Source organism: Parasteatoda tepidariorum, chromosome 5, assembly GCF_982258835.1.
Source record: "Parasteatoda tepidariorum strain Cologne lab strain chromosome 5, Ptep-v5.0, whole genome shotgun sequence".
Classification (NCBI taxonomy): Eukaryota; Metazoa; Arthropoda; class Arachnida; order Araneae; family Theridiidae; genus Parasteatoda; species Parasteatoda tepidariorum.
Window position 1 is genome coordinate 6,077,768 of NC_141759.1, and position 27,412 is coordinate 6,105,179.

The following is a 27,412-nucleotide window of genomic DNA, read 5'->3' on the forward strand; positions in this document are numbered from 1 at the left end:
AGATCAAATTCAGGGCTTTCTTTTGATTGGTTCTCATTTCTTGGTTCTTGAGTTGGATTAAAACAGACAGCCGAAAACTTTAGCAATCAAACAATCATGAAATTATATCAATAATCACTTTTGTGGTCACATCATCAAGTTACAATTTGTTTGTATAATGTGTCTTGGCATAACAAATTTCTTATTAACGCGTTTCAATCTCATGTTTCTATAATTTTTTAGGGTGCGTCAAATATTTTTATGCGTACATAAAAGTTAATAATTTGACTCTTTTTTTCAATAACGGGATCTTTAAAGCAAAACATGTTCTGTGAGTATTGAATCATCTTATTTTTAAACGTGTTGTCATCACTTTTGAATAAAATTTGTGTAGTACTTTCAGATCTTAACTCTTTATAGGTTTTTTAAATTATATCTAATCCGCATTTAATAATTTTTGCTGTAACAGCAAATTAATTTGCGCCTATTATTTATAAAAAAAAGTGCTTTTTAGTTTATTTAATGCATGTAACTAATTGTTTATTTATATGCATGAATATTAAGTGGCAATAAATAGAGAACTCTTCTTCATATTAAATCATTACTATTTAGTCAGCATTGCTAAAAAAATACAAAATTCTGGGGGAGAAGGAGCAAAATATAGAAAATTGGAACGATAGATTAATACTAATTATAACAATGCTTACATTAATTTTCTCTATGTGGCAATTTAATGAGTAATACACTCTCTATTGGAAATAATCTATTTGCATCATATATCAGGGGTCTATCTAGGCCAAGTACCTTCACAACCTGTAGCAGTACCTTCACAAATTCAGTTTTAGGAAAAACGGTAGTTTATCAAATTACTTTTTCTTAAAATTTTATTTTTGTATCCCATACGAAACGATAAATCCATATTTTCGTGTCGATTTTTTAATTTTCACGAAATAAGTACCTCTCAGAAAAACCTAGACAGACCCCTGTAATATGTATATGAAGTTACGTTCTTTGCTTTTTTTTTTGATAGAACACTGTTATGAAACTTATTAGTTGTATTAAGATACTAATGTAAATCAAGATATATGCATTGAAATTTTCAGGAAATTTTTTTTTTTTTGCAAAATAATGTTATGTTTATTATTTTCTTGACAATTGAGTATATCCTTTAAAGAGTTTCATTTATTAAATTTAAAATAAGTTACAAATTGTTAACAATTTCTGTTTGTTAAACAGTTGAAACAATTCTTTTATTAAATGTTAAATTTTTGAATTCTTATATTAAAAGTCATGTTACTTGCTTTACTACAAGTAAAGTTGGCCGTTAAGCTTTGTTTAAGGTTAGAATTTCTACAATGTGTAAAATAAAAAAATAGCACACTTAAATAACTTTTGAACTAATGATTGGATTTTCACTCATGAACATGATTATCATCTTTAAGTTTCTAGGGTTGACTTTAAACGAAAAAAAAATAATTTGAATTGTGAATATTTTACATTATGAAATTAAATTAGAAGTAGGAGATCAGGTCTATTCTGGAAAAAGTGATGCTAACTGTATTTTCTTAAGCTCCTCAATTGTTCATTGTTTCTAATTCATTTTAAGCAAATCATTGTTGTAATTTTAATGTTAATGCACTGGGTCTATCTAATAATTAATTCATTCTCCTAGCTTAGTCTTTAGAACTTTTATTGAATAATATACTTTGTTTAAATTAAAGGTATAGGTTTTTTTTATACTTATATATTTTTTATTTATCTATTTACTTTTTTTTTTAGCTAAAAAGAAAGTTGCGCCGGTCATGCAACGTTCTCGCTTTGCAAAAGCGAAACCTAAAATTGTTCCGAAAAGTTCACAGTCAAAAAATGAAAAAGACCTTTCAAAGTAAGTTTTTTAAATTTATTATTCTTTTTAATACTTAACTCACTCAACGGAGCTTTTATTTAAATTACTCAAGTTTTCCATTTCTTTAAGTTGTTTGACTGTTATTAACAAAAATATTTCATTATTGTTTGTTAGAGATAATGACAGTTGAATCTTTTTTTTTTATATTTCAATCATATAAAATAATTTCTCATAACATATCTTCTGTAAAATTAGCGTAATCTTCTAGTATAGGAACCGGTACATTATGTTTATTTGGTTTTTTTTTTCAAAATTTTTATTTTGCTTTTATTTTAAACTCTTTTTGTATTACTAGGAGACTCTGCTCCCTGCTTACATGGTCCGGTTTAAGATTAGGTTAAATTAAATTACTGTACATTCTGGTGTATTATTCAACCCCCCAAAACTTCAAGAAAATTGGGGGGTTGACTTTTACGTGGGTGATAAAATCAGGCATTTGTTGTTTGTTATATATCAATGTATTATAAGCAATGAGATAAAAAAAATAATTTGATGGAGCAATTTTTTTATTTTTTAAAAATTGTAATCACCTGTAACGGCAAAAGTAATGGTATCAAATATTTGTAAGGAAATGTTTTTTTTGCCAAATTTAAATAAATTAAAGCCCTTTGACAGGTCCTTAAAATTCCTCTAATTTTACAGAATATATTATTTATTATAATTTTTTTTTAAAAATTTTTATTGTTGAAATTTTCTTACTGCTTGCAGGTAGTCCCTTTTTTTGTAAACAAAAGTATTATTATGTCATATTATTTTTATTACTTTCCCTTCCAGGCATTTGAAATTCGCATAATTTTGAAATTGTAATACTTTGATGCTGAATTTTTAATAATTTTTAAAAACTAAGGAGTTTTTAAAAACCTTTTTATTTTCTACAATAATAGTACAGAATTGTTTAAGCTTAAAGCTTAAGTATAGCAGAATAAAGCACCAGAGAAACATTCATGGGCCCTGTACACGTTTTCTTAAATCTCAATATTTCAGATGAAGAAAAGAGAAATTCAAATCTCACATTCAAATAAATTTTTTTGATGCGTTTGATTTGTGTTCTATCCACATGATGTTTCGATAATTTTTTTAATTATATCGATTTTAAGTATTTTAACATGATACATTAGATTCCCGACATTATTATGATATATTAAATTAAATCATGCACCTTAGTATTTATTATTTTACACTAAAATTTATAGTTTTTTAATCTAATTTTCAGCAATTATCACTATTTATTATCGTATATTTTTTTAAATCTTGATATTTTTAATACAATATTCTTTATTGGAACATGCAAGTCTCGAAATACCTTTTTGATGCTTCTGATTAATGTGATTTTTGTCATAAATATAGGCGTTTTTATTATAAATATATAGTTTTATTATACTGTTGCGTCCCATGCAAAAAAGGTCTTCGTAAAGGATTTTATAATTAAATAGAAGTTTTCTTTCTTTCTTCTTCTTTTTCTTTTTTTTAGTGGTCAACTTATACACTTGACCACAAATTTGCTATCTCGTAATCAAAAGTAGGGGATCAACTTATATGCCGGGATATAAGATATCGTAATAATCTATTTTCTCATTAAAACAAAAAGTTCCATTAAATTTATTTTGATGTTTGTATATACATATATATATATATGTTTTTTTTTATAGAAGTTCTGGTGAAGAAAAAGGATCTGAACCTTTAAGTCCTGTAGCAAACAAAAAAGCTTCTCACGATACATCAAGCACTTCTGAATCTGTGTATGTTATTTGGATTTTAAAGTTATTTTATTTGTAGTGTTATTACCATTACTTTACGAAATACATTTTTACTCTTCCCCTGTTAGCACTTTTATTTTATTGAAATATTCAATTCTGCTTAACTTTACTTTTACAATAAATCTAATAAAAACCTATAAAATGTTTACGTACTTGTAATATTTTTCTATCACTGGTCCATGAATTAGTAATTAAATTTTTTTTAATTTGTACTCTCTAATATTTTAGTCAAGTATTTACTTTAAGAAACTTTCCCTTCATTTTTCTCGTATGATTTTCTCTACTAGTTTAATATTAAAATACGACTTATTTTTGTATTTAGGTCACTTAATGAGGAGGTGAAAAGCCCTTCTTGTGAGAGTGTTGATGAAGTATCGCCAAATAGAGGCAATTTAAATAAAGTCTCAACTGATGCGAGAGAACAGGAAAAGCCTTCTCCATCTAAAAAAGAACATGAGAACTTAGACAAAAATTCCTCTCCACAAGAAGAATCCGAAAATCAGATATATAATGGGAATCAAGAGCCACCTGTTGCCAGTTCAACTCCTCTTTCTGTTGCACGTACTGAAACTTCTCCTGTTAAAAATTCTAGTTTAAAAGAACTGAACAAGCATACAGAAAATGAAAACAGTTATTTTTCGCCAAATTATGAAGTAATCGGATTTATTATTTTATTAGTATTCATATCTGTGTGTTGCTCTAAATTTGGGAGATAGTTTACACTATATATATATATTATTTCCTAGTCGCAGAACTAACTGTGCAGACAAAAATTTCCTTTTACAGTCAAAATTAAGTTAAACTGAATAAAAATTTTTTTAGTACTTTGTTTTACAATCTACTAACACTACTACAAGCTACTACTTGTGCAAGCTTGAAATTAGTACCTTGTTTTTCATAACATTCATTTCATTTCATTCATAGTCATTTCATTTACAGAGTTCTGGTTGCGTGATAACAGATTTTTAAGCACATTTGATAGAGTGTAGGATGCAACTTAGGTCTAACTTATAAGCTTATAGCATCCGAAAGATTTAAAAACAGCAAACTATGCAAATATGTGATAGGCGCAGAAAAAAAATATTGATGATTTATTTTCAAATGTCTATCTTTTGAAAAAAAAGCAACCAGTAGTAGCATTTTTAACAGTAGCCACTTTTGAAAGCATGGCTACTTTTTCCAAAACTGAGGATTCTGAATAAAAAAAAAAAGAATATTGATATTAGTAATTTAAAACATTTCTTTCAAATCGTTTCTCAAAATATGGTTAACAATACAGGGTTCATTTCTATTGTGGGGAAAAAATGCTTGACCTCTTCAAGTTGGTTTATGCAAAATTTAATTATTGTATGTAACACTTTCCATAAGTGAAGTTTAAGGTGTGACTCTTTGAACCAATATTACAAAGTAAAATTAATGTTTATTAAAAAATATAAAACTTTGGTAACAAACGTAACATTAGTTACGAAATCAATCTGAGCTAATTGTAATCATAAGATTGAAACATATTAATTAATTTAAAATATTACTAGCCATAAATTTAAAAAAAAAAAATTATGAAATTGAAATACACTTGAAATCAAATTTGGTAACCAAATTTTGTACCTCCAAAATTTTGAATTAGCTTAGAACAACCTGAACGCTTCAAAGAGGATTACAGCTTTTTCGCGCAATAAATAATGTGAAAAGTTAAAACCACATATTTTAGAGCAAATGGAATGCAATTTTGACGAAAAAAGCGGTGATTAAAAAACACAGTTTAATCGTCTTTTTTTTTTTTAAATATTTAGTTACCCTGTGGTCAGTGGCGGCCGTTAATTTTGCTCTATATTTTCCAGTCTCCTTAATATTTTTCTTGTACAATATTTTGTGTAAACTTGATTCTGTCCTGTATCAGCTCAATTCTAATAAGATGTTCCAGAAGTTTATTTCCTCAGCTTTGATTGCTTCTTTTTTTTGTTTTTTTTTTGTTAATGAATCCTAAGTATTGTAAAAACTTTTTGGCATTCATCCAAACATTAAGTAGTACTCAATGAATAATGATTTAATTTTAAATAAAAATTTTGCTAATCTAATCTATGTGCCTTTTAAGTATCTTTATATTGAAATTTTGCCGTATTTTAGCCATTTACCTCATAATTGTTATTCATTCTAACGTATTATTTAATATTTTAGTTTACTTAAAATATGTTGCATTTTTCCCATTTTAATTGTAGTTTTTTTATGTTTAAGTTGTGATATTCGTAAAACCATATTGTGTTTTTTAATAATAAAATATGCATAAAAAATGAATTAAAAAAAGTTTATTTTTATTTGTAGCAGCGCCCCAAAACTATTGAACTGGTGGAGAAAGTCATCCAATCTCCTATCAAAACTTCTGTTGTCTCTTCAACTGACAAGAGTTTGAAATATCCATGTCTGACTAAAATATTAGCAGCTCCTAAGAAAAGGCCCCACAACAAGGAGGTGAATTTTTTTTGTTGTATTTTGAAATTATTAGTTTAAAAATGCTACTTTTGCTAATTGATTTTAAAATTACTCTTAGTTTACATCTATAATAATATTTTTTCTTTGTATGATAAATTATTTTATTTCAAGCATGTGCAGAATTATTTATTTATAAACAGATTTGTCAGCAGATTGACAGATGTCATTGAGTTTTGCACTTAAAATTTTCAGGGTTTTTAAATTTCTTTCACAATCACTCATAGATTTTTATAAATCAGAGTTAAAATAATTTTGTTCACAACTGCATATAAATAGTTTTATTTGACATATCTAAGATTACTTTGATCAAATGCCATGTTTCTAATTAATTTTTATAAAAGTATGGGTGTTTAAAAATTATCTGCTTTAGTTTACTATCCACTGTAAAATTATTTTGCAGAAACCTAAAAAGAGGGTTTAGGACAATTATTTACTTTACCTAGGTGTTCTTCAAAATCACATTTATTTGCACATCAACTATGAAATGCCGTATTAATTGTGCTTAACTCATCATTTCTTCATTTTTTAAAGATGAATGAGAGGAAGAAGAAAATGGCGAGCTACAAAGAGCTTCCTCCTAGAAATGAAATGACATTTACAGATCTTATTTATTGGAATCCAAATACTGCTCCCATGAAGTAATTCTTTTCTCTTTGTTCACTTTTTCTTTAACTTAAGAATTCTTTGTTTGCAACTAAAATAACTTTTAACTCATATCATCATCAACAGAGTATTTATATACCCATTTTTTTTGTTCAATTTTTCTTTCTTGAACTTAAGGATTCTTTGTTTGCAAGTAGAAGAATTTTTAACTTGTTTCATCACCAAAAAAGTATTTATATATCCATGTTTTTTGTTTACTTTTTCTTTCTTTAACTCAAAAATTCTTTAGTTGCAAGTAAAAGAATTTTTAACTTGTATCATCACCAAATAAGTATTTATATATCCAGTGGGATATACAAGTACTTATTTATCCTACCTTTTATATCCCCCATTTATCCAACACCGTTTGAGACCAGGTGTTCATTAGAAAATTGAAATAGTCTTATAAGTGAGGGACCTTTTCAAGTTGATTTTTACAACGTATAAACATTAATCTATCTGTAAAATTACTCTAAATAATTAGTAGCTATAATAATTTCATTTTAAATTATGTTTATTTTTGTGAATGTGTATGGGGGCCATTCAAATATTGCACAAGTTAATAATAGGGGGAGGAAGTTTGTGATTTGCTTATTTTTGCTGACAAGGCGGAGAAAAAGTGCTAGCAATACTTACGTAAGACATTAAAAAACTCTTATTTTCAAGATTTTCTTTAAGAGAAAAATAAAAAAAATTACGTGTGGAAAATTTTTAAATTAAGAACAGTTTTGAACTATGTTGTGGATTGTAACTTAACTTATGCAATTATATAGAAAGAATTGAATATCAATAGAAATAATTTCAAACAAGTAACCGTAAACCGTAGTAATTCGTTTAAAACGGGTCATTAAGCTAAAATATGGAAAACTTCATGAAATATTTAGTATTTCTTAGCATCAAACAATATGGAGCCATAGAAAAACATTGTGTAAAGAATCAGAAATTACCGGCATAGTTTACTTATTTAAAACTCATTTGGCTTGAATGCAAAACAATACGGAGAATGCAAAACAATACAGCATATAAATGAGAACGTTCAGCAATATCCTCTGGTGAACGTCAAGAAGAAGAAAGTTAAAGGTAGGAGATTGGTCAGAGCTTTCAGTCAACAAACAAAGGCTCACAATCAGTACTCAAAAACTATCCAAGAGAACACAAAAAGAAAACTTAAAAGATTCATAAAGAATAAGATATCCATCACTCCAGAGAGTTTTCCATGACATCAGAGGTAATTAAACGACATAAAATTCTTTGAATCATGATATTAGTTTGAATTTTTTTTTCTTTCTCATCCTGTAACACTTCTCTCAGCAGATTTATTTAATCTACTACATTTCTTCTTAAAAACTCAGCCTGTAACAGTTCCAAAAACCTGTAACAGTTATTCAGTCTATCTCATTGTGCTGCAATTAACTATTGCTTAGGTCAGTCCTTGTTCTTGATGACTCTCAAAATACCTTAAAAATCAAAGGAAATTCACTAGATAAACTATTTAATTTTGAACAATAATTTTTAAGTTCTTCAGTTTAATTTTTTTCTTAAAGATAAAATCGTGCTTGTAATAGTCAGTTTCCAAAATTAATTAACAATTTATTTACGATTATTTGAGAACAGATGGTAACTGGATTCTTAATTCAGTCAGTTTAAATAGCTCTCAAAGCACAAATTTATAAACGACGACCCTATGTGGGATTCACATTGTTTTAATTGACCTTATTAGATATAAAGAATAAGAAAAAAAATTCAATAAAATTCCAGTAAAACTAGTATTTGGTTAAACAGAGCTGCAAGCTAGAAAATAACACACTTCATTTTTAAAATAAGTGAAAAAATAGAATTGTCTAATGTTTGTTCATAACAATTTACAATGAATATTTTAGGAGAAAATTTTATTTTAAACGTCCTTCCTGAACTAAAAAAGTAAATTTTTGGACAATATTTAGGATTGGGTGTTAAAATTTTCCTTGTTATCGAATTCAGAAGTTTCAGGATCCTAACAGAAAGAGGTCTGAATTTATAAGTGAGACGTATAGTCTTTTTTTTATTTATTATTATTATAGATGAAGATCAGTCAGCAATATTTTTTCAAATCATGTTTCATGTATATACAAAGTGTTGCATGTTCTGCTCTTATATACAATTTTAATAAATATTCTTTTAAAAAGTGAGAATAAAAAGTAAAAAAAAAAAAAAAAAAAACTTCAGAACAAAAATTTATTTGACGGAAATTTGAAGATGTTTCTGATAATCCTCTTTTAACTTCTCTCTTTTCTTTTGTACTTGCTGATTGATAATTATTTTTGTGTTCCTGCGATGACATTGGGCAGAGTTTAATAGTATTTTTATTTCCCCCTTTTAAATATAAATTTACGACCCTCGATGTTTGTGCTTTTTTAGCTTAGTTTTTAATAAGGATTCTAAAAATAAAGCATAGGGCTATCTTTACGGAGCATCTTGTATATATTTTCAGATTAAATAAAATAATTAGCTTTAAGGAAATGATTATATAGACTTAAAAAAATTTCTTTTATTTATTTATTATTATTTATTGCTAATGTACTTTATAAATCTTATATTAATCTGTACTGTATTTCTTATAGAAAAAAAGAAAAATCACTGACTGTTTTTGATCCAATGTAAGTTTTTTAGTCATTATTTTTTAGTATCATTGTTTACAATGTATGTATTTTTACTTCAAACAATGTTCATAATTTGAAACCTCTCGGCAGCGACCACGTCTCAGTAAAATGAACCTTCTTAGGGAATACTTTAATTGACTTCAAAATGTTATCAAAGTTAGATTTTTGCAACTAATATTAATTTTTTTGGTGCAAAAATATCACTTGTGTTCACATCATGAAAACAGGATTGAGGAATAAAGTTTAGTGTTAGTAAAAAGACCTTTACTGATATATTTAAGTTTAAAAACACTTTTACCAATTATGAATGATAGAACTATTTTAAATGAATAAAATATTATATTATTTTGTTTAAATTTGCATTTAGTTTTATATCATAAAAATTAAGAGCCACTCACAAATATTTTAAATACATTTGAAACTACTTATTTGTTTTGTTAATATTTTTTGTTTTGATATTTTTTTGTGTTTCCACATTTGACCTTTTCCGTATTTGGTTTAGATATTTTGCAAGGTTGTTGGGAGAAATTTTAATGATCTCTCCTAAAGGTTTTTCCAAAGTCTATGGAGAGAAAAAAAACGCAAACTCTATGGAAAAAGTTTCATGCCCCCTGAAGGTATAAATAAAGGCGGTCGCTGCACAATAGTGGTCTTTCCTGGAGGTTTCACTGTATTTGCATATTTTTTCTTAAAACTTGAAAAATATGTGACAAAAAATATACATTAAAGAGAACTCTGAACTTGATGTAAATTTTGGGTTAAAAAAATTGCACAAAAATTTCTTTGAAGAATTTCAGATGCCAAAGTTTTAACTACTGTAGAAAAACATAAAAAATTCTAAAAATATTTTACTCAAAATTTTATAAAATTTATTGAAACATTAATTTCAATTTTTTCAAAGTTACATCATTTATTTAAATTTAAACCTAGAATCAGATTATTTCAATATAATTCTAAGCACATGCAAAAACAGGAACAGGAGGCATTGCAATTTTCTTATAGAAGCATGGGGGGGGGGATTTGTAATTGCTGACAAGGTGAGTTTAATGTTACCAAAAACTTTTTTAAATGTCTAATTAAAATATTTTTTAAATGTCCTCTTAATAATATTTTATAGTTCTTTTTGTTGCAAAGAATTTAGGGAAAAAAACTAATTTTCTAATAAATTATTTAAAACTAACCCTGTGCATAACACATTTAGCATAAATAATAATTGCTTACGTATTTTCTTACTTTTCAGTGAACAACAGACAGCGGCTGAAGAAGAACTGGATGAGGATGATGATGATGCTTCCATTGCCCCCAAACTGTTTGTCAATGAGAATGGAGAAATCATAGTGGATGAGACTTCACTTGTGAGAGAAAGAAAGAAAACATTTGTAGATATGAATGCAGAAGCTGTCATACTAGACGACAGTGATGTCACGTATGCAACATTTCGTAGAAAGGTCTCCAAGAAGTGGTCTCCTAAGGGTATAGTTACAGTTTTTTTTCTTCTAAATACAATCTTATGTAATGTTTTTGCAGAGATACCGTATATTCCGGCGCATAACGCGCCCCGGCGTATAACGCGCACCCGTAATTTCTAATAACTTTTTTTAAATTTTAAGATATACTCTTCGTATGACGCGCACGAAAATTTGGATTGTACATGTGCAATATCTCGTCTAGTATCAATAGAGAACCAGAAAGCCTTTTAGTGTGGGACATGTTTAGGTACCACCTTACAGATAATCAAAAAAATTGTTGAACGAATGTAACACCGATATGGCAGTTATTTCGGGCGGATTGACACCATTAGTTCAGCCATTGGACGTCTGCTTAAACAAACCCTTTAAAGCCAATTTAAAAAAACAGTGGAACACTTGGATGTTGGAGGGCAAGAAAACCTTTACGAAAGGAGGACTTGTGCGTCATGCAAGTTTGGAAACAGTGTGCGAATGGATATTAAAAGTATGGGATGAAATTAAGCCTGAGATGGTTAGAAAATCATTCAAAAAATGCAGCATTTCAAATAATCTGGACGGATCAAAAGATGACTATTTATTTATGGATGAGGGTAACACAAATGATGAAGACGAATGGTGATGACGTGCCTGAAGAAATAACGGAAGACGAATATAATGAACTATTTATGTAATAACGAAAATCAATAAAGTATATAGGTAAAGGTATGTTATTTCTTTAAAATAAAAGTATTTTTCGATATTTAAATTTTTTCAATCTATAATTTTTTATATTCGGCGTATACCGCGCACCCGTAAATTCCAATGTTATTTTTTATATTAAAAGTGTGTGTTATACGCCGGAATATACGGTAGATAAAATAAAGTGAAAACTGTATATTTTTAATTAATATGACAATACAGGGTTGCCACTCCACAGGAAAAACCTGGAAAATACAGGGAATTTTAAAATCACCAAAAATAACAAGGAAAATACAGGGAATTTTGATAATTTTCTTTACAAACTGGGAATTTTGTTTCTCTTTTAAAAAATGGTGACCACTCAAAACGTAATCTATGGGATATTTAACCATGATATTTCAGCTATACTAAATTATTTTATTTCCTATAGCATTATTTAAATGTGTTCAGCTGTTTTTCCAGCAATTAAAACTGATAAGTATAGTTAGCCCAATATGGCTCACACAGGAGTACAGTAATTATTGTTTCTTCTTAATATATTGTGTATAATATGTAAAGGGAAAACACAGGGATTTTTTTTTCCAGATTTGAGTTGCAACCATGTAATAATATTATAACAATATAATTATACTAATGTAATAGTAATATAAAATAATATTATTATTGTAATTAAATTTAAAAAAATTTGCAATTATTATATTATTATCATAAGAATTGAATTGTTACAATAATGATAATGTAATAATTATTAAAATAATCACTGTTAAAAAAAGGTGTTATATTTTTATCTGATTCCTTATTTATGTGTCTTTGTAGGATCACTAACTTATAATTTTATTTAACGTATGTTTATTTTTTAATTTGTAAACATTATGCCTTTTGTTTCAGAAACTGTTAACTTTTATAAAGCGCTAAGTGTAATAGGAACCGATTTTGCTTTGATGGAAAGTATTATCCCTAATAGGACAAGGCGAGAATTGAAGGTTCGTTTGTTTTTTGTCTATTAATGACCTAACTCGATTCTTTTAAGTTCAAGTTTAGCAGATTGAACAATATATTAATGATTTCAGATAAAGTTTAAAAAAGAAGAAAAAATAAATATGGAACTTCTGCACAGAGCAATGTGTAAGTAACACTTATATTATGATTGTAAATATTTGTAGTAAATGCTGTCAGTATGTACTAAGATTTTATTTATGTATGCCTCTTCCTTCAGATGAAACAGACACTTTTCAGTCAGAGTTGAGTGTCGAAGGTCTTGATTTGGAAGTCATTGATATCCCTGGATTGGAAGAAAGTGTTGCTGATAGTGCAGAAGGTGTGCATGTTTAACTTTTAACAATTTTTTTATACAGTTGAGTCCTGATTATCTGAGTTTCTGCTTTAATCAAGCTATCAAATATTTCAAGAAGTGTTTTGTTCAAGTTTATTTTTTATTTTTAAAACTACTGCTGAGAAAATCCTGAATTTTATCTTCCAAACACTCAGGAAAACAAGCTGACGGACTACAGGGGATTACAAATGAAATGATTGTTAATATTGTCAATAATGAAAATTAATCTAGCAAAGATGATGAAGACAGTGACAATTCAAATCAGCATACAAAACTCTCTCCAACAAATGGACTAAAAGCTACCGAAAGTGCTATTGAATATATAGAACAACGAGAAGAGGCGACACCAGCCTTCCTGTTATCTCTAAAAAAAATGGCACAATATTGCTGCAGAAAAGTGCCAAAGTAACGTAAAACAAAAACGATTAAGAGCTTTTTTTTTAAGTAAAAAACTCTTTAATTCTTGTAATGAATGCTCTTTAAGTGCTTTTAAGTAAGCTTTTTTAATTATAATAAGAATTGTACGTGGTGTACTTGTATAAATTTTGTATTTGTTAAATATATTATATTTATACCTTCTCTTTTTCTTTCCTTTTTTATACTTTTTGCCTTAACCGAGTTTTTCAGTTATCTGATTTAGTCGTGATCCACATTAACTCGGATAATCAGGACACTGTTGTATTTTATTGAAAGCAAATGAAGTAAAGATCCGAATTTTAAATAATGAAATGTGTTAATCAATAGTTTAGAGATTTAAATTTTATTAAGTAAATTGAAAGATAATAAATTTTAACTATCTGAGTAATATAACATTTCCAGGTTTGTTTGTTTTTTTTTTAACTTCAAGTTTTGCCCATATTTAATTTTCATTAATAATTTGATTTTTGTTTTGCTATTTAATTATTTCGCTTTAGTTTAAAAAGTGCTGTGCAAAGCAAATGAAATGCTCCTCTTAAATTTTGCAAAAGCTACTGTTACTGTTGTCAAAATGTTGTCAACCCTGATATTATATACATAAAGCATGTTGTATAATCCATATGCAATGTATAACATTTTCATTTGGAGACTCAAAAGGCCTTTCCTTTCCCAATTATCAGGAAAAATTGCCTTTCTGCTTAAGTTAAAAGGAGAGGAAAATCTTCTTTATTTAGCTCTATTTTATGGTCTAAATACCAGCCATTTTAACCATTGGACAATTTTATATTTACATTAGTTTACACCTAATGTTACGCGTTTAAGAGCTATTATGTCTTTATCTAAACAGTCTTTAAAAAGGAATATAATGTATTGAAATAGTATTTATTTATTTTATTTTTTAAGAGAAATTTCTGTAAATAGTTGTGTGTGAATAAATTTAAAAAAAAAAAAGAAAAAAAATGTGCTATTTTAGACTTATTTACAAAATTATATTTGTATTAAAACTTATAAATTTGAGAGTTTATGTTTTTATAGCTTCTAATGGAAAAAAGCATAGAAAAAGAAAATCTCAAGTTTTGTCAGAAATTGCAAGCAATGATGGTTCCAATGAAAATGGTATTTAGTTTTATCTAGTTACAACTCTTCTTATTTAACGAAACTCTATTTTAAATCCAATCTTTTATTTTCATTTGATTATATTATTTTCTGTGTAAGGGAAAGTTGGAAAAAAAAACTGTGCAAGTGTGCCTATTTGTCTTTCTGGACCGTTTAAATTATTCCTTATTATTCAAAATTCTTCAATTCTAATTTATTGAAATATTACTCTTGTTACCTCTAGGAAAAATATTTTCCAAAACTAACAAAATTCTATGTATGTGGGAGGGTTTTATATTGTGTGTATAAATAAACATACAGTAACAGTTCGATATAATCTTGTACAACATATTACAAGAATGGTGCTGTTATAACAAATTTAAAATTTCCTTCCAAAATTCTAATGTTAAAGGTATGAATATTTGTATGTTTTGACAATTTCAAAACTGCAAGACTTCTGATATTATGACAAAAAAAAATTTTTTAGGTAGCTACATTTTTTTTCTTCTGTTTAATGGGTAATGTTCTGTAAAAAAAAGGTTTAAATGAAAAATGTTTTTATTTTTTTCGGGTATTAATACAGAAAATCAAAAATCTCACATTGTTTTTTACCACCTTATTTTTTAGAAGTACTGTAGGCTGACCACCAGTTAATTATTCTTCATTAATGAATGAAAATTTCTATTTTTAAAATTTTTTGTCATGCACTTCAAAGGAATGCCTCTTTGTGGATCACATTATGTGCCATTTCATCATGTTTATTTCTTACAGAACAACTTACTGTTAAAATCAACATTTCCGTATCATTGATTGCATTTCATTTACTTACAAAAATTTGTTACTGTTTCGAAATTTGTTGTTCTAACATTTCTCTTCTAGAAATTTTGGTCTTTTATAAAATACAGTGCTATATAATTCATTCTACATTCTTCAGATAAAAAAGTCTACTCTAAATATGTATTCTTAATCAAAATAGTTAGCTCAAAATGAAAGCAAGCAAAATAAATATTTCCATTTAATTCCTAATCTTTTTAATGCTTTTTTTTACATTAACTCTATGTATTTGTTCATAGCAATAATTTATCTTCCGTTATAAATTGTCATTATATGACGGTCTTTTTCTGCTAGTACATTAAACATGCATGTATCTATATACATGTATGTGTGTGTATTTATATATATACAATATAGGACTCCAAATGCAGCACTCACGGGGCTGACGAAATTATGTATTCAGAATTTGCCAGATTTCGAATCTCTTTCGGAAATTCCAATATAGTGCCCATATGTTAGGATAATTCAGTTATACTGTTAATTTCAGAAAAACCAATAAAACACATCCAATAAAAAAAATGCTACAAAAGGGATAGAATTCCTTTTGTACTCCATGTGGTAGTTTCTATGTCAACTGGATGTGATCAATTTATGGTCAAACAAGGAGATTGAAATGTGGGGACAAACCAGAAGAGCATGTGCACAACTGTCAAGATTAATTAATCAGTTTCTCCCAACTTACATTTTTTTTTTGTTTATTGGAAATGCTGTTTCATTTGACACATATTAATTTATTATTTTTTCATGCTTTTTTTTTATTTTTAAAAGATAAAATGAAGTTACAGACTCCCACAGAATAAAATTCCAAATAAGGAGAGAATGTAACTGATTTTGTTTTCTCTTATCAATTAAAATTTCTTTAAAAAAAAATTGATCAAATTGAGTGCTGGATTTCGGGATGCCAGGTTAGGGGTCCCATACCGTTTATATATATACACACACATAAATATACATGCATAATTACATCTAGTTTAATGTATATTTTCCCTAATTCTCAAAAACAGATTCTCAGCCTTTCAAGAAGGGCCGTGGACGCCCTAAAGGAAAGAAAAATGCTTGCAACACCTCTCATGCTGAAAACTCTTTTCCACCTATTGAGCCAGGTAATTATTTCACTAATTTAATTCACTTCTAGAATTAATTTCGAGTTTTATACTTGCTTATCAATTTGAACTTTAAACAGACATGGCAAGTTTCTTATATAGAGGAAAGAACTATGTAAGAAATTGCAATGAAAGAAATAGGTTTCTTCAAACTCGAGTGGAAGAAACTCATTTTCATAACGTAATATCAAATATTAGGGCAACTTTTATAAACAGTTTATAATTGTATTCTAGTTCAGGAACTTTATTAAGCTATTTAATGAGTCATTTTGAAGTAAAGGAAAACTGGGAAGAGATTTGTATTTTATGAATTTCTAAAGAGTTTTAAATGTTTACATTTTATGTCAATTTGCATTGTAGAACTTAATTTCATAATTATATAATAAAATTGTTAAAATATAATTATCAAATTTTATTACTGATATTAATTAGCTAATCACATATATTTATATTGCTGGAAATCACTTATTGAATTCTGTATTGTAAATAATAATTATTTTTATCTTCAAATGCTGTTAAATATGAATACTCAAACCGAATCTTAAATAATGTGATTAGTTGCTGATTTTGAAATTCTGTATAAAGCTAAGATAATATGAATGTTTTTATTTTATGAAGAAAAAATTACTTCTTTTTATAACATAAAAAATTTTAAAACTATAAATTCAGAAAACTATATTAAATTTAATTTCTTTAAAAATTAAGTTATTCTTATAAAACTTGTCTAAATGATAATTGATTAATAAAAATATTGTGTTACCTATTGTGTGAGAAGAAAAAATTACTTATTTTTATAACATAAAAAATTTTAAAACTATAAATTCAGAAAACTATATTAAATTTAATTTCTTTAAAAATTAAGTTATTCTTATAAAACTTGTCTAAATGATAATTGATTAATAAAAATATTGTGTTACCTAAATGATAATTTTAGTCATTTTTAGTTTCTTCTAGACAAAATGCCAACTCTGACTTTTAGATGAAGTTGGCTAAAGATTTTGATACACTTTTTAACTTGCATTAGATCAACTTCTATTGGCAGAATAACAATTTATTTTGTTGCAAAACCTCAATTAACATTCTATAAATAATTTTTTGCAAATTATTATTTAGTTCTACTTTTCTATTTTTTCCCCTGTCTACAGCTATGTTATGATACCTCTATCGTTGAAATATAAATTTTCTCCCTTGTTTTATTTTTTTTTCTTTCAAGATGATGATTGTAGTGTAGAGTCATCGCCTCTTGTAAGAAAAAAGAGAGTGACAACTTTGCTGAGAGATTCTGTGGAGCTTAGCGGTAAGCAGTGCTATCTAAAAAAAAAAAAAATTGCAGTCTTTTCCCTTCTGTATTAATTTTTGAGGAGTGAAATTTCAAAGAATGTATTGAACTTCAAAAAAATAAATCAGATTCGTAAATTACTATAATTTTATAATATGTATTATTTTATAACTAAAATATAATTAAGATGAAGTTTTTAACTAGAAAAACATTATTTCTAATTTTTTTACATTCTTTTCAAATGAGTTAGACTATAGTTTCATTAGAAACAGAACTTATTATCAAAGATCTGTGTGACCCAATTTTATAAACTGCAATATTTCATAAATCCCTCTCAAATTTGCTGATATCAACAACAAAAACTGCATTGAGGAAAATTCTTTAACTGAGCAAGATCTATCAACAGTTCACTGGATTAATCGTTTGTTAAAAGATAAAAAGTCTCTACTACAAACCAAAATTAATAATTTTTTGTTGTTGTATAACCTTTTGACCTGTAAATAAAAATTAGGAAAGTGCATGTTTTTATATTTTAAAGTAATTTACATCTAAATATCATTTCTATATTAAAGTTTGTAATTTTATATGGCCATATACAAAATTTGAGCAAAATCGTTTGAATAATTCCTGAGAAATCAAGTTTTTGGATCTCTCTTCTGAATAACCTATGGGGTCCACATTTTCCGGATTATTGCTACCCGCTATATTTTGGGGGTCAGAAATCCGATCTTTTGAGAGAAAAAAAAACATGTTTGTTCAAAGAAGGTACAATTTTGTATCTGATTTTGTAACTTAAAAATATCATTTGCCCTAACTTATTAACATATTCAACGTAACCTCCTCGAAACATCACATTTGAGTCCTAGTACGTGTAGATCCAATCATTAAATCGAACGTTACTTATGGTGGTCCACTTTTATTTTGTGCATTGTACATTTTAATTCATTTTATAAAATTTTGAATACTTTGAAGAAATTTAAGTTTCGTTTAAATTTTTTCAAATATAACTTTTATTGTTACTTTTTACTTAATCTAAGTAAAATGTGGAGATAATTAGATTTTAGTACATTACATTATCTATCCCCCTTGTCCACAAAAATTAGCAAATGGCAACCCCTCTCCCATAATACTTAAATAACTCCCTTACAATCTACCAGTCTAAATTGACTTCACATGCTGTTCAAGTGCACAATGAGCTGAAATCAATCAGACGGTTACAGCAAGAGCTATTTGAATTTTCTGTTTGTTGTTTTATTAGGAAAAATGAGCGGTAGAAGAAAATCTTACTAAAACATGTTCTTTTCCTTTCCTCTTTATATGTTTCTTTTATCAATTTATATTTTTAAATATTTTGTTTGTATTTTTGCGTTTTGTGCGTGCCTCTTTGTGAAATTTTCTGATCTATCGCTACTACTTAAGCTGGGTAAAAGTATTTTTGTTAATGTTTATGTGGAATTTTGAGAAGTTAAAGGATTCAATTATAAACCAATCTCTTACTCCTGTTTACAATTTCAAAAATTTTCCTCTGATTCTCGACCTTTTATTAGAAATATGCAATATTTTTTAAACATTTCATTTCCTGATAAACATTTCATTTAACTCTTTAGATAATGCAATAATTGAAGATGATGAAGCATCACCAATTATGAGAAAAAAGAAAACAAGAATTTTGTCTCAAAGTTCCCAAGAAGGTATTTCCTTTTTTAGTTATCTTCTTCCTTACTCTTTCCGACAGCTGAGTTTAATCGTTTAATTTAAACTGTTGACTTCCTAAGATAGACTGTTTAAAAAGTGATAAAATTACGTGTTTCATGCGATGTGATCTCTCCATATAAGAAAAAGCAAAGTATACAGAACATGATAGGAAGCATGTCCTTTCTACTATGTCTATTAATGCGAGTGTCCTAAATCTTTTCATGACGGTTTTTATTTTAATTACTGTCCTTGAACAGCCGTCCTGATTTTTTTGAATTTGTGACTACCAATGTTCAACTCCATGGCCTCGTAATTTTTAACCCAATCCACAAGACAAGGGAAATCCTGGATAAAGTATTGGGTCAAATATTGCTTTCTGAGTGGACTTTTTGATGGAACTATACCGTAATTGTGTTACGTAAAGGGGAGAACCACAAAACCTCTCACAGTTAGCCTGATTGCAAAAGGACTCTAGCCTACGATATGGATATTTTTACGTCCGCCCTGTGGTCAGTGCAAGCCTGGTGGGGAATTCATATTGACCAGTCATGGCTGGGATTCCAATACAATACACCTCGTTGAACAAGCACTCTATCCCCTGAGCTATCAAGGCTCTGAAATCATTAATTATAATTTTTATGCTGTATTTCCTCTTTCAATGCTGTAAGACTTAAATGAAAATGATACTAAATCACTCATCAATCCTGACACTATGCACAATAGAGAAGTACCTAAGTTTTTCTGTCACTCTGAAGGTGTTTCAAACATGTGACAGAATCATTGGATGAAATATGTGAACATGAAGATGGAAAAGAAAATATCCGAACAGCGGGAAAGTTCAGAATACATTATGCCTCATTTCTCTAAAGTAAAATCAGACTTTAGTTGTGTAGTGGAAACAAAAAGGAACGTTAACAATACATTAATCTAATGAACCCTACTTCATTAAAATCTTTATTAGCAGCTGTAAATACCCTACCAAAAAAAATTGAATGGTTGGCTGGGTAGATTGTAGGTGGGACGCGATGTGCAACTATCTTCACTTCACTAGTTTTCTTTTGTTCTGAAACATAATAAGGGAGGTAAAAATGAAGAAAAATGGGTGAACTTTGTTTATTTCTAAAATGTTGCACAAAGGTAAAGAATTAAAATATTAAAAATTATTATTACAAGAAGTAAATTTTCGCACTGAAATGTTCCGAAATTAAAAAAAAAAAAATTACTTGCTCTAATATATACAAAATGTGTATCACTAACATTAGTGAATTTAAAGTATTTTTGACCCATCTTAATATCTATCAAAATCTTTTTTTATTTACAGATGATTATTGTGAAATTCAAGTTCAAATAAATGCTTTGACTGATGAAGATATATATAATCCGAATGGTTGGTATTGTATTTTCTATTAAACCAATTTATTTATACTGTTATTAGTCATATTCTACATTTTTGACAGGCTACATTTTTTTCTGCAAATTACAAGGTATGTGTCAATTCAATTAATATTATATGAAGTATACATTTTAGCCTGTAAGTTACAACAACTATTTCATCTCAGTAGGCAACTTACAAATATCTATGTTTTATCTTGTTTTCTCCTGCTCTTATCCTTAGATCTATTGACATTGTGAAATTATAAATGTTGAATTATAAATGTTGAAACGGTAAAAAAATGAAAAATAATAATAATTAAAAACAATTTACATTAAGCTGAGCAAGACTGAAGGAATTAAAAATGAATTTTTTATTAAATGAAAGTAATGAAACTCATAATCTATTCATGATAATCAAATTTCATTATTAATAACTGTACCTTTATTGAAGCATTATAGGTGGGGGGGAGGGAAGCTATTATAGTTTGTAATGAATGTTGAATATTTATAGTTAGCTTTATATATTTGTTTCCTTCCATCATAAATTAAAGGCGGTTTTTTTATTTTATTTATTTATTTATTTTTAGATAACTCAAATATTTATTTGCAATCATCATCTAGTTTAGAAAATAATGCAGAAGGCAACATACGTGCTGAAGAAAGTGGTAATTGATATGATTTTCATAGTTATTGTCGTACTTTAATTAATAAGTGTTGATTAATACAAATGGTTGAGTTTATTTCTAAAGAAGCATACAGTAAACCAACTGTTCCCAACTTTTTTAATTATAGGGATATTAATTTTTATAGAAAATTTTGAAGCTCACTAACTCTACTAAATATACAACTAAAGATATAATGATAAGTAGACACTTATTATAGGCATATGATGTTTATATATGTGTGTATATACACATCTTCTTCCTAATCTCCAAAATTAGCAGGGCTAAACAATGTTCATGAAATTTATGACCCGAAGGAAGTCGGCCACCAAAAATGGGTTTTCTAGAATGTCTCTCTTGTCCAGTCCAGGATATGTTGTGAAGAAGCCTGCGTGTTGTGGCACCTGGGGCAGTTTGGGAAGATTTTAACACTACCCTCTAAAGAAATAGACTTAAGGTGGCCTCTGGTAGGCCTGGTAAGCGCCGTCTGATCCTTGCGGTTGCACCGAATGTTGAGTGCACCTCCTGGACGGGTGCTCTGGCACCAGTGATGTTTGGGGGGTATGAGCCAGGAAACATTGTCTTCTTTTTTCTTTTTCGATGCCAGTTCCATGAAGGTGAGTGAATTTGGACTCATCAAAGTTTCTTCTGTCCCCTCCTTAACCAGAGTGTCGGCGATATCTTTGCCCAGAACCCCAACGTGAGAAGGGATCCACTGGAGGTGGACTTCACGCAGTCGTGAGAGGATTTTAAGTTTTTGCTGGATTGAAGCTCCTGTTTTGTCTCTCACCTTCCTCCAATGCGATAAGTACTGTATGGAACTGAGACTGTCTGAGAGTATCCTGATATTATTGTGATCCTATGTATGTACACATAAGAAGCATATATGACTGTAATTTGTTACAGATACTGTACAGAAAGAATTGAAAACTATTTTTTTATAGAGGAAAAAACTTTATTGTAATCTTAGCTATCAAAATTGTAAGAAAACTGAAAAACAAGTCATCAAAATTTTTAAAAAATAAACTTAAATGGGACGACAATGCTGTTTATACTCCACGATAGAATGGCCCTGCAAATCATTAAAATTTAATCAAGTTGTTCGAAAGTTTATTTATTTTTATTCAGAGCAAATGATTTCTGAAGTAAACAGAGAACAGGGATGAGATTTTTCCGCTTTTTAGCGAGTTTCCACTTTTTTCACTTTTATCTCTTGAATTTTAGCTTTTTTATCAAAAATTCAGATTTTCTAAACATTTCACTTTTTTTTATAAGTATTCCGCTTTTTCAGAAAATTCACCGATTTTCAAAGAGAAGCAGAAAATTCAAACTACATAGCTACCAATCCTTTCTCATTCTTATTTTAGCTATTTTCTCCCTTTTTAAACGCAGCAGATAAGATTTTGTGAATTTTTTACCGCCCTCCAGATAGATCCGATTTTCGTAGTTCAAACGACACTGCTTTTGACAAGCCATTTAGAGGTCCCGAGCCTGGAATCTGCTAATATCTCGATTCTTATTCAGACGATTTTAATATCAAACATAGCTTTTCATATTTGTATTTACACATTTTAAAAATTCGATGCCCCAGTTTGAATTTTCTCATTTTCAAAATCGTATATCTAGTTTCATGTTCATGTGATTTCAAAATCCATATAATTGTTATTCATATTCACGTAATTTTAAGACCAACTATCGCGATTCTTGTAAGAAGTAAATTTTTTATTTAATTAGTTACTATAAAGGTGACTGTTTTTCTCATGACGATTATTAGTATATGTAAGTTTTACAACATCAGAGAAACTGGAAGGGAATATATTCAAAACTTACATTCTGTGCTTGCAAAGAAGAAAAAATAGGATTTGTCACAAGATGTTTGAAGATGGACTAACAACTAAATATAGCAAACATAAAGATATAGCAAACAAAAGCAATCACTTAAAAAGAGATTTAATTTATTTTATATATATTTTTTTTTTTTTTTTTTTTTTTTGAAAAAGAGTTAATTAACTCATTATCAAAATTTTATTTATAATTGTTGTTATTTATGCTATAAAATGCAAAATTCTTATCAAATAAAAAACAATTATTTAAACAGTTGCTGGATGTCATGCAATTTTTCAAACTAAAATATCAATTTTTGTATGTTAAGAAGTTACTATATATTTCTACTTCACTGTTATTGATATGTTTCAGAGGGCTCTAGTTAGATTAGACTATAATATGAACGTAGTGATTCGATCCATTGTTAAAGTTTTTTTTTCCAATATAATTTAAAAAGTAATATCACCAATATGTTTGCTATAAATTACATAACAGTATTTATTAAAAGAAATGAAATATTAATGTATATTCTCAGTAGTTTTTATTTGCTAAACCAGGTAGTTTTTCAAGTAATAATTGTCTCTTATGTGAACTGATAAAAAATATAATTTCCAGCTTTATTTTTTCAATTGGTAATTTTTATTTTCACTAAATGTTAAGTATTAATGTAATCATTTATTGTATAATAATAGATTAGTACACAATTGTATGTCAACACATTATTTATTACCTTAAACTGTCTGGAATTTATTAAAGGGTTTTGCTTGCGTAAAATTTATTATCGTGGAAATTCAGCTTTTTTGCCTTTTGGCTAATCTCATCCCTGAGAGAAAGAATAATTTGAGGCTAATGTCTGTGAGGCGCTAACATATGACTAAGATAGAAAATGATAAAGAATAAGATTTGTTTTGCATTCAAATAAATAGTTGAAAAGCCGATGGCTTAACATACTCACTGACCAGCACTATTCACAATAGCACATGTATAGATAAGAGGTCTATGCACTGCATGGTAACTCAACAGTCATCATGGCAAATTTAGTCGCAATTTGTAGGAACTGAAGCCACTAGTGGATAACTCTTTGCAATATATAGATTCACAATTGTCGACAAGCAGAATTCAATTTTAGATCTTAGTGAAGCTAATGGCTTCACATCCATCAAACAGCATAGTGGCTTACTAAAGTAAAGTTCATCTGCCAGTGAATCATCAAGTCACTACTTCTGATCACTGCAGTGGATTCTTAAGTTAGATTGGCGAAGAAGAAAAGCATAGAAAGCAAGAAATGGACACCCAGCAGTATTTATCCTGCAATCTAATTTACATGAATTTGATGCCAAAAACTAAACGTTTAATATTAACTATTAGTAATCACCAGGAAAGATTAAAATGTTTGAAAATATATATATAATCTATGAGAAAATAGATAAATACATGGAATCACTAGGTAAGATATATATCCATGCTATATATTGTGACAGTTTTGGCTTTTCACCATGATTAATCATCTCATACAACTACTAAAAGAGGTATAAACAAAGTTCTCTATAATAAAGAAAGCCCTAAACTTAGATAAGTAATTGCATCTTTTTTAATTCAGAGGTCGGCAGAACTTTATATAGCAAAAACTAAAAGACTGAATTTTTTTAGAATCTTTAACTTATATTACGAATTTTAAAATGTTTTCTTTTTATGTCTGAAAAACACAAACGTAGTAGAAAATTTTTATCTTGTGATGGTATGAAGTTAATTCAGAAACCATATGTTTGTAAATAGAGTTATAGAAGTGCTGAATTTCTCTGATGACTTAAGTAACCTGTTTTCTATTTTGATCATCATATTTAGTATTTACATGATTTTTTCTAGTCAACGAGAATGTCTGCTTAGAATCATCAATTAATCCTGAGGAGTCACCCACAGAATATACTGGTAATTATCATTTGATACTATTTTAAGTAAAACATTGAAAATTAACTTTAAAAGTGAGTCATTTACTATTGTAACTTGTGTTCTTGTATAACTCTCATTAATCTGATTCACCTGGTAGAAAGTGAGTTTAAGCTGGAGTTTGATTTTAAGAGGAAATAAAAATTATAGTTATTAAAAATTAAATAGCTTAAGGATATATAATGATAAACTAGATGAACTGATAGAAAAAAAATTAGTAAAACGAAATATATATGAAAAAAATGTGAATTTTTTTTATTTATATATATATATATATATATATATATATATATATATATATATATATAAAGCTGGAAAACAAAATAATGAAAAGATATAACCTCGTCATCGCTCACATGATTATATCCGCAAAAAGCAGTGCTTTCTAATATTGTATTTATATAGCCGAAGCAAAATGTATCAATCAATACACTATTGTATTGATATATTTTGCTTTGGCTATATTAATACAATATTAGAAAGTATTCCTTTTTGCGGACATAATCATGTGAGCTCATGACAAGATTATATCTTTTCATTATTTTGTTTTCCAACTTTATATACGTATATATATATATTAAAAAAAGGAAAAATTTCAATATTTTTTAAAAATATCTTATTTTAAAAAATTTTCTCCTCCTCTTTTGATTAATCTTTATTTTATTATTCTCCATGTTTTTTCTATAACTTATACATTTTAACTTATTTTATGATTTCTTTATACTTGCAGCTTATGCGCAGTAAATAAAAAACTCATTGATTTTCTTATTTTTTACTCTTTTTTTTATATATATATATCCTATTCTTCCTTTGTTTGTATTTGTAGGATTATCAACCTATTCTTATGTTAGACTTCAAAAGTTACCAATCCCAGAAGAAATGATTTCTTTAGCAAGCAAAAGTCCTCTTAATTCGAACTCGATACTTGAATCTCCAAAAACTGATCTTGGTCCATTAGAAATATTGTCAATAAAAAAAGAGAAATTAGGATCACCTTCTCTTCCCATGAGAAACGAATTTCTTTCACCTGCAAATAAGCAAACAGAAACACCTACTACACCTGAGCCCCCGATTTCCAAATCTTCCAACAGTCCAGTTAATCCTAAAGCTACTCTTCAAAGAGGTAGAAAACTCAATATAAAACCCAATGTAAAATTACAAAAATTTAAAAATGTGAGTTCAGAAAGTACAGCTCTTTCATCATGCAATGATTCTCCCAATGTGGAATCTATAGGCTGTTCCGAAACTGTAGTCCGTGATCCAATAGACATAATATCGGTTAAGAAAGAAAAATTTAAATCGACTTTGCAAAATGAACCTATAAATAAACAAACTGAAAAAACTATAGCATCCAAACCCTCGATTTCTGTATCCTCTAGCGACTCTAGTACTAAAAGTGCTTATCAGAGAGGAAGAAAGCTCAATGTAAAACCCAATGTCAAATTACCAAAATGCAAAAGTGCCAATCCACAGCCTGTTAAATTTGAGCAGGAAGTACGAACTGATTATAATGATCCAGAATCTCTCACCGTCATCAGTATTCTTGATGAGCAGGTTTTATCAGAAGGGGCAACTGATGTTGTCACGACACCTGCTGTGTCCAGAAGACAAAAAACTAAAGGAGCTCTTAAAGGATCGCCTGATAATAACCAAAAACGTTCACTTCCATCATCGTTTAGCTATACTCCTGTGATGGAACCAGAAACTGATCCACCCTGCGTACGAGAGTCGTCGACTTCGCGGGACGAGCCACGGTTTGTAAGACAACCTAGGCAGCACACTCACTCTCGCACACAACCGCAAAATAACCAAAACTGCTTACTGCCATCGTCAGTTAACTATACTCCTGTGATGGAACCAGAAACTGATCCGACCTGCGTACGAGAGTCAACTTCCTGTGATGAGCCCCGGTTTGTTAGACAACTTAGGCAACAAACTTACTCTCGTATGCAGAGTGATGCACCATCCACAAATGTTGGAAGTCCTTCTTACAACATTCAGGCCTCTCCCAGTTTAGTGAGATCTTCATCTAGTCCACTTGTTACAACTTTAAATACCTCTTCAAATAGAATATTGTCCATTCCTATAACGCCAGAAATGAGCGGTGGGAATGAAACTGTGATGATTGTGAATCCCTCTCCAAATGGAAAAAGCTTCCACTTCTTTGTGCCTAATCTAGCGGGTAGCATGCCACTGCCTCCTGAAGTCTCAGCACCACCTTCCAGAATTCGAAGACCTGACTCATTCTCATTAGTTGAGTAGTCTAAGATTCCGATTAAATTATTTATTTAA

The 27,412-nt window shown here is 28.4% G+C and overlaps 1 protein-coding gene across 4 annotated transcripts; it reads left to right on the forward strand.

Annotated features, from left to right (window-relative positions):
- Positions 1-27,412, forward strand: Bdp1 (transcription factor TFIIIB component B'' homolog Bdp1). Of its 4 annotated transcripts, none has more exons than XM_087163270.1 (19): positions 1-310; positions 1,759-1,864; positions 3,535-3,624; positions 3,965-4,295; positions 5,962-6,108; positions 6,661-6,767; positions 9,372-9,407; positions 10,651-10,883; positions 12,446-12,540; positions 12,628-12,682; positions 12,774-12,875; positions 14,343-14,423; positions 16,241-16,339; positions 17,553-17,636; positions 19,226-19,309; positions 20,635-20,700; positions 21,275-21,352; positions 25,040-25,102; positions 25,947-27,412. In XM_087163270.1, the coding sequence occupies exons 1-19, from the start codon at positions 304-306 to the stop codon at positions 27,380-27,382; spliced, it is 3,300 nt and encodes a 1,099-aa protein (XP_087019396.1). In that variant the 5' UTR covers positions 1-303; the 3' UTR covers positions 27,383-27,412. The 4 variants fall into 4 exon arrangements, with proteins under 4 accessions (XP_087019396.1, XP_087019397.1, XP_087019398.1 ...); XM_043046364.3 differs by having other exon boundaries at positions 55-310; positions 5,965-6,108; XM_087163271.1 differs by lacking the exon at positions 21,275-21,352.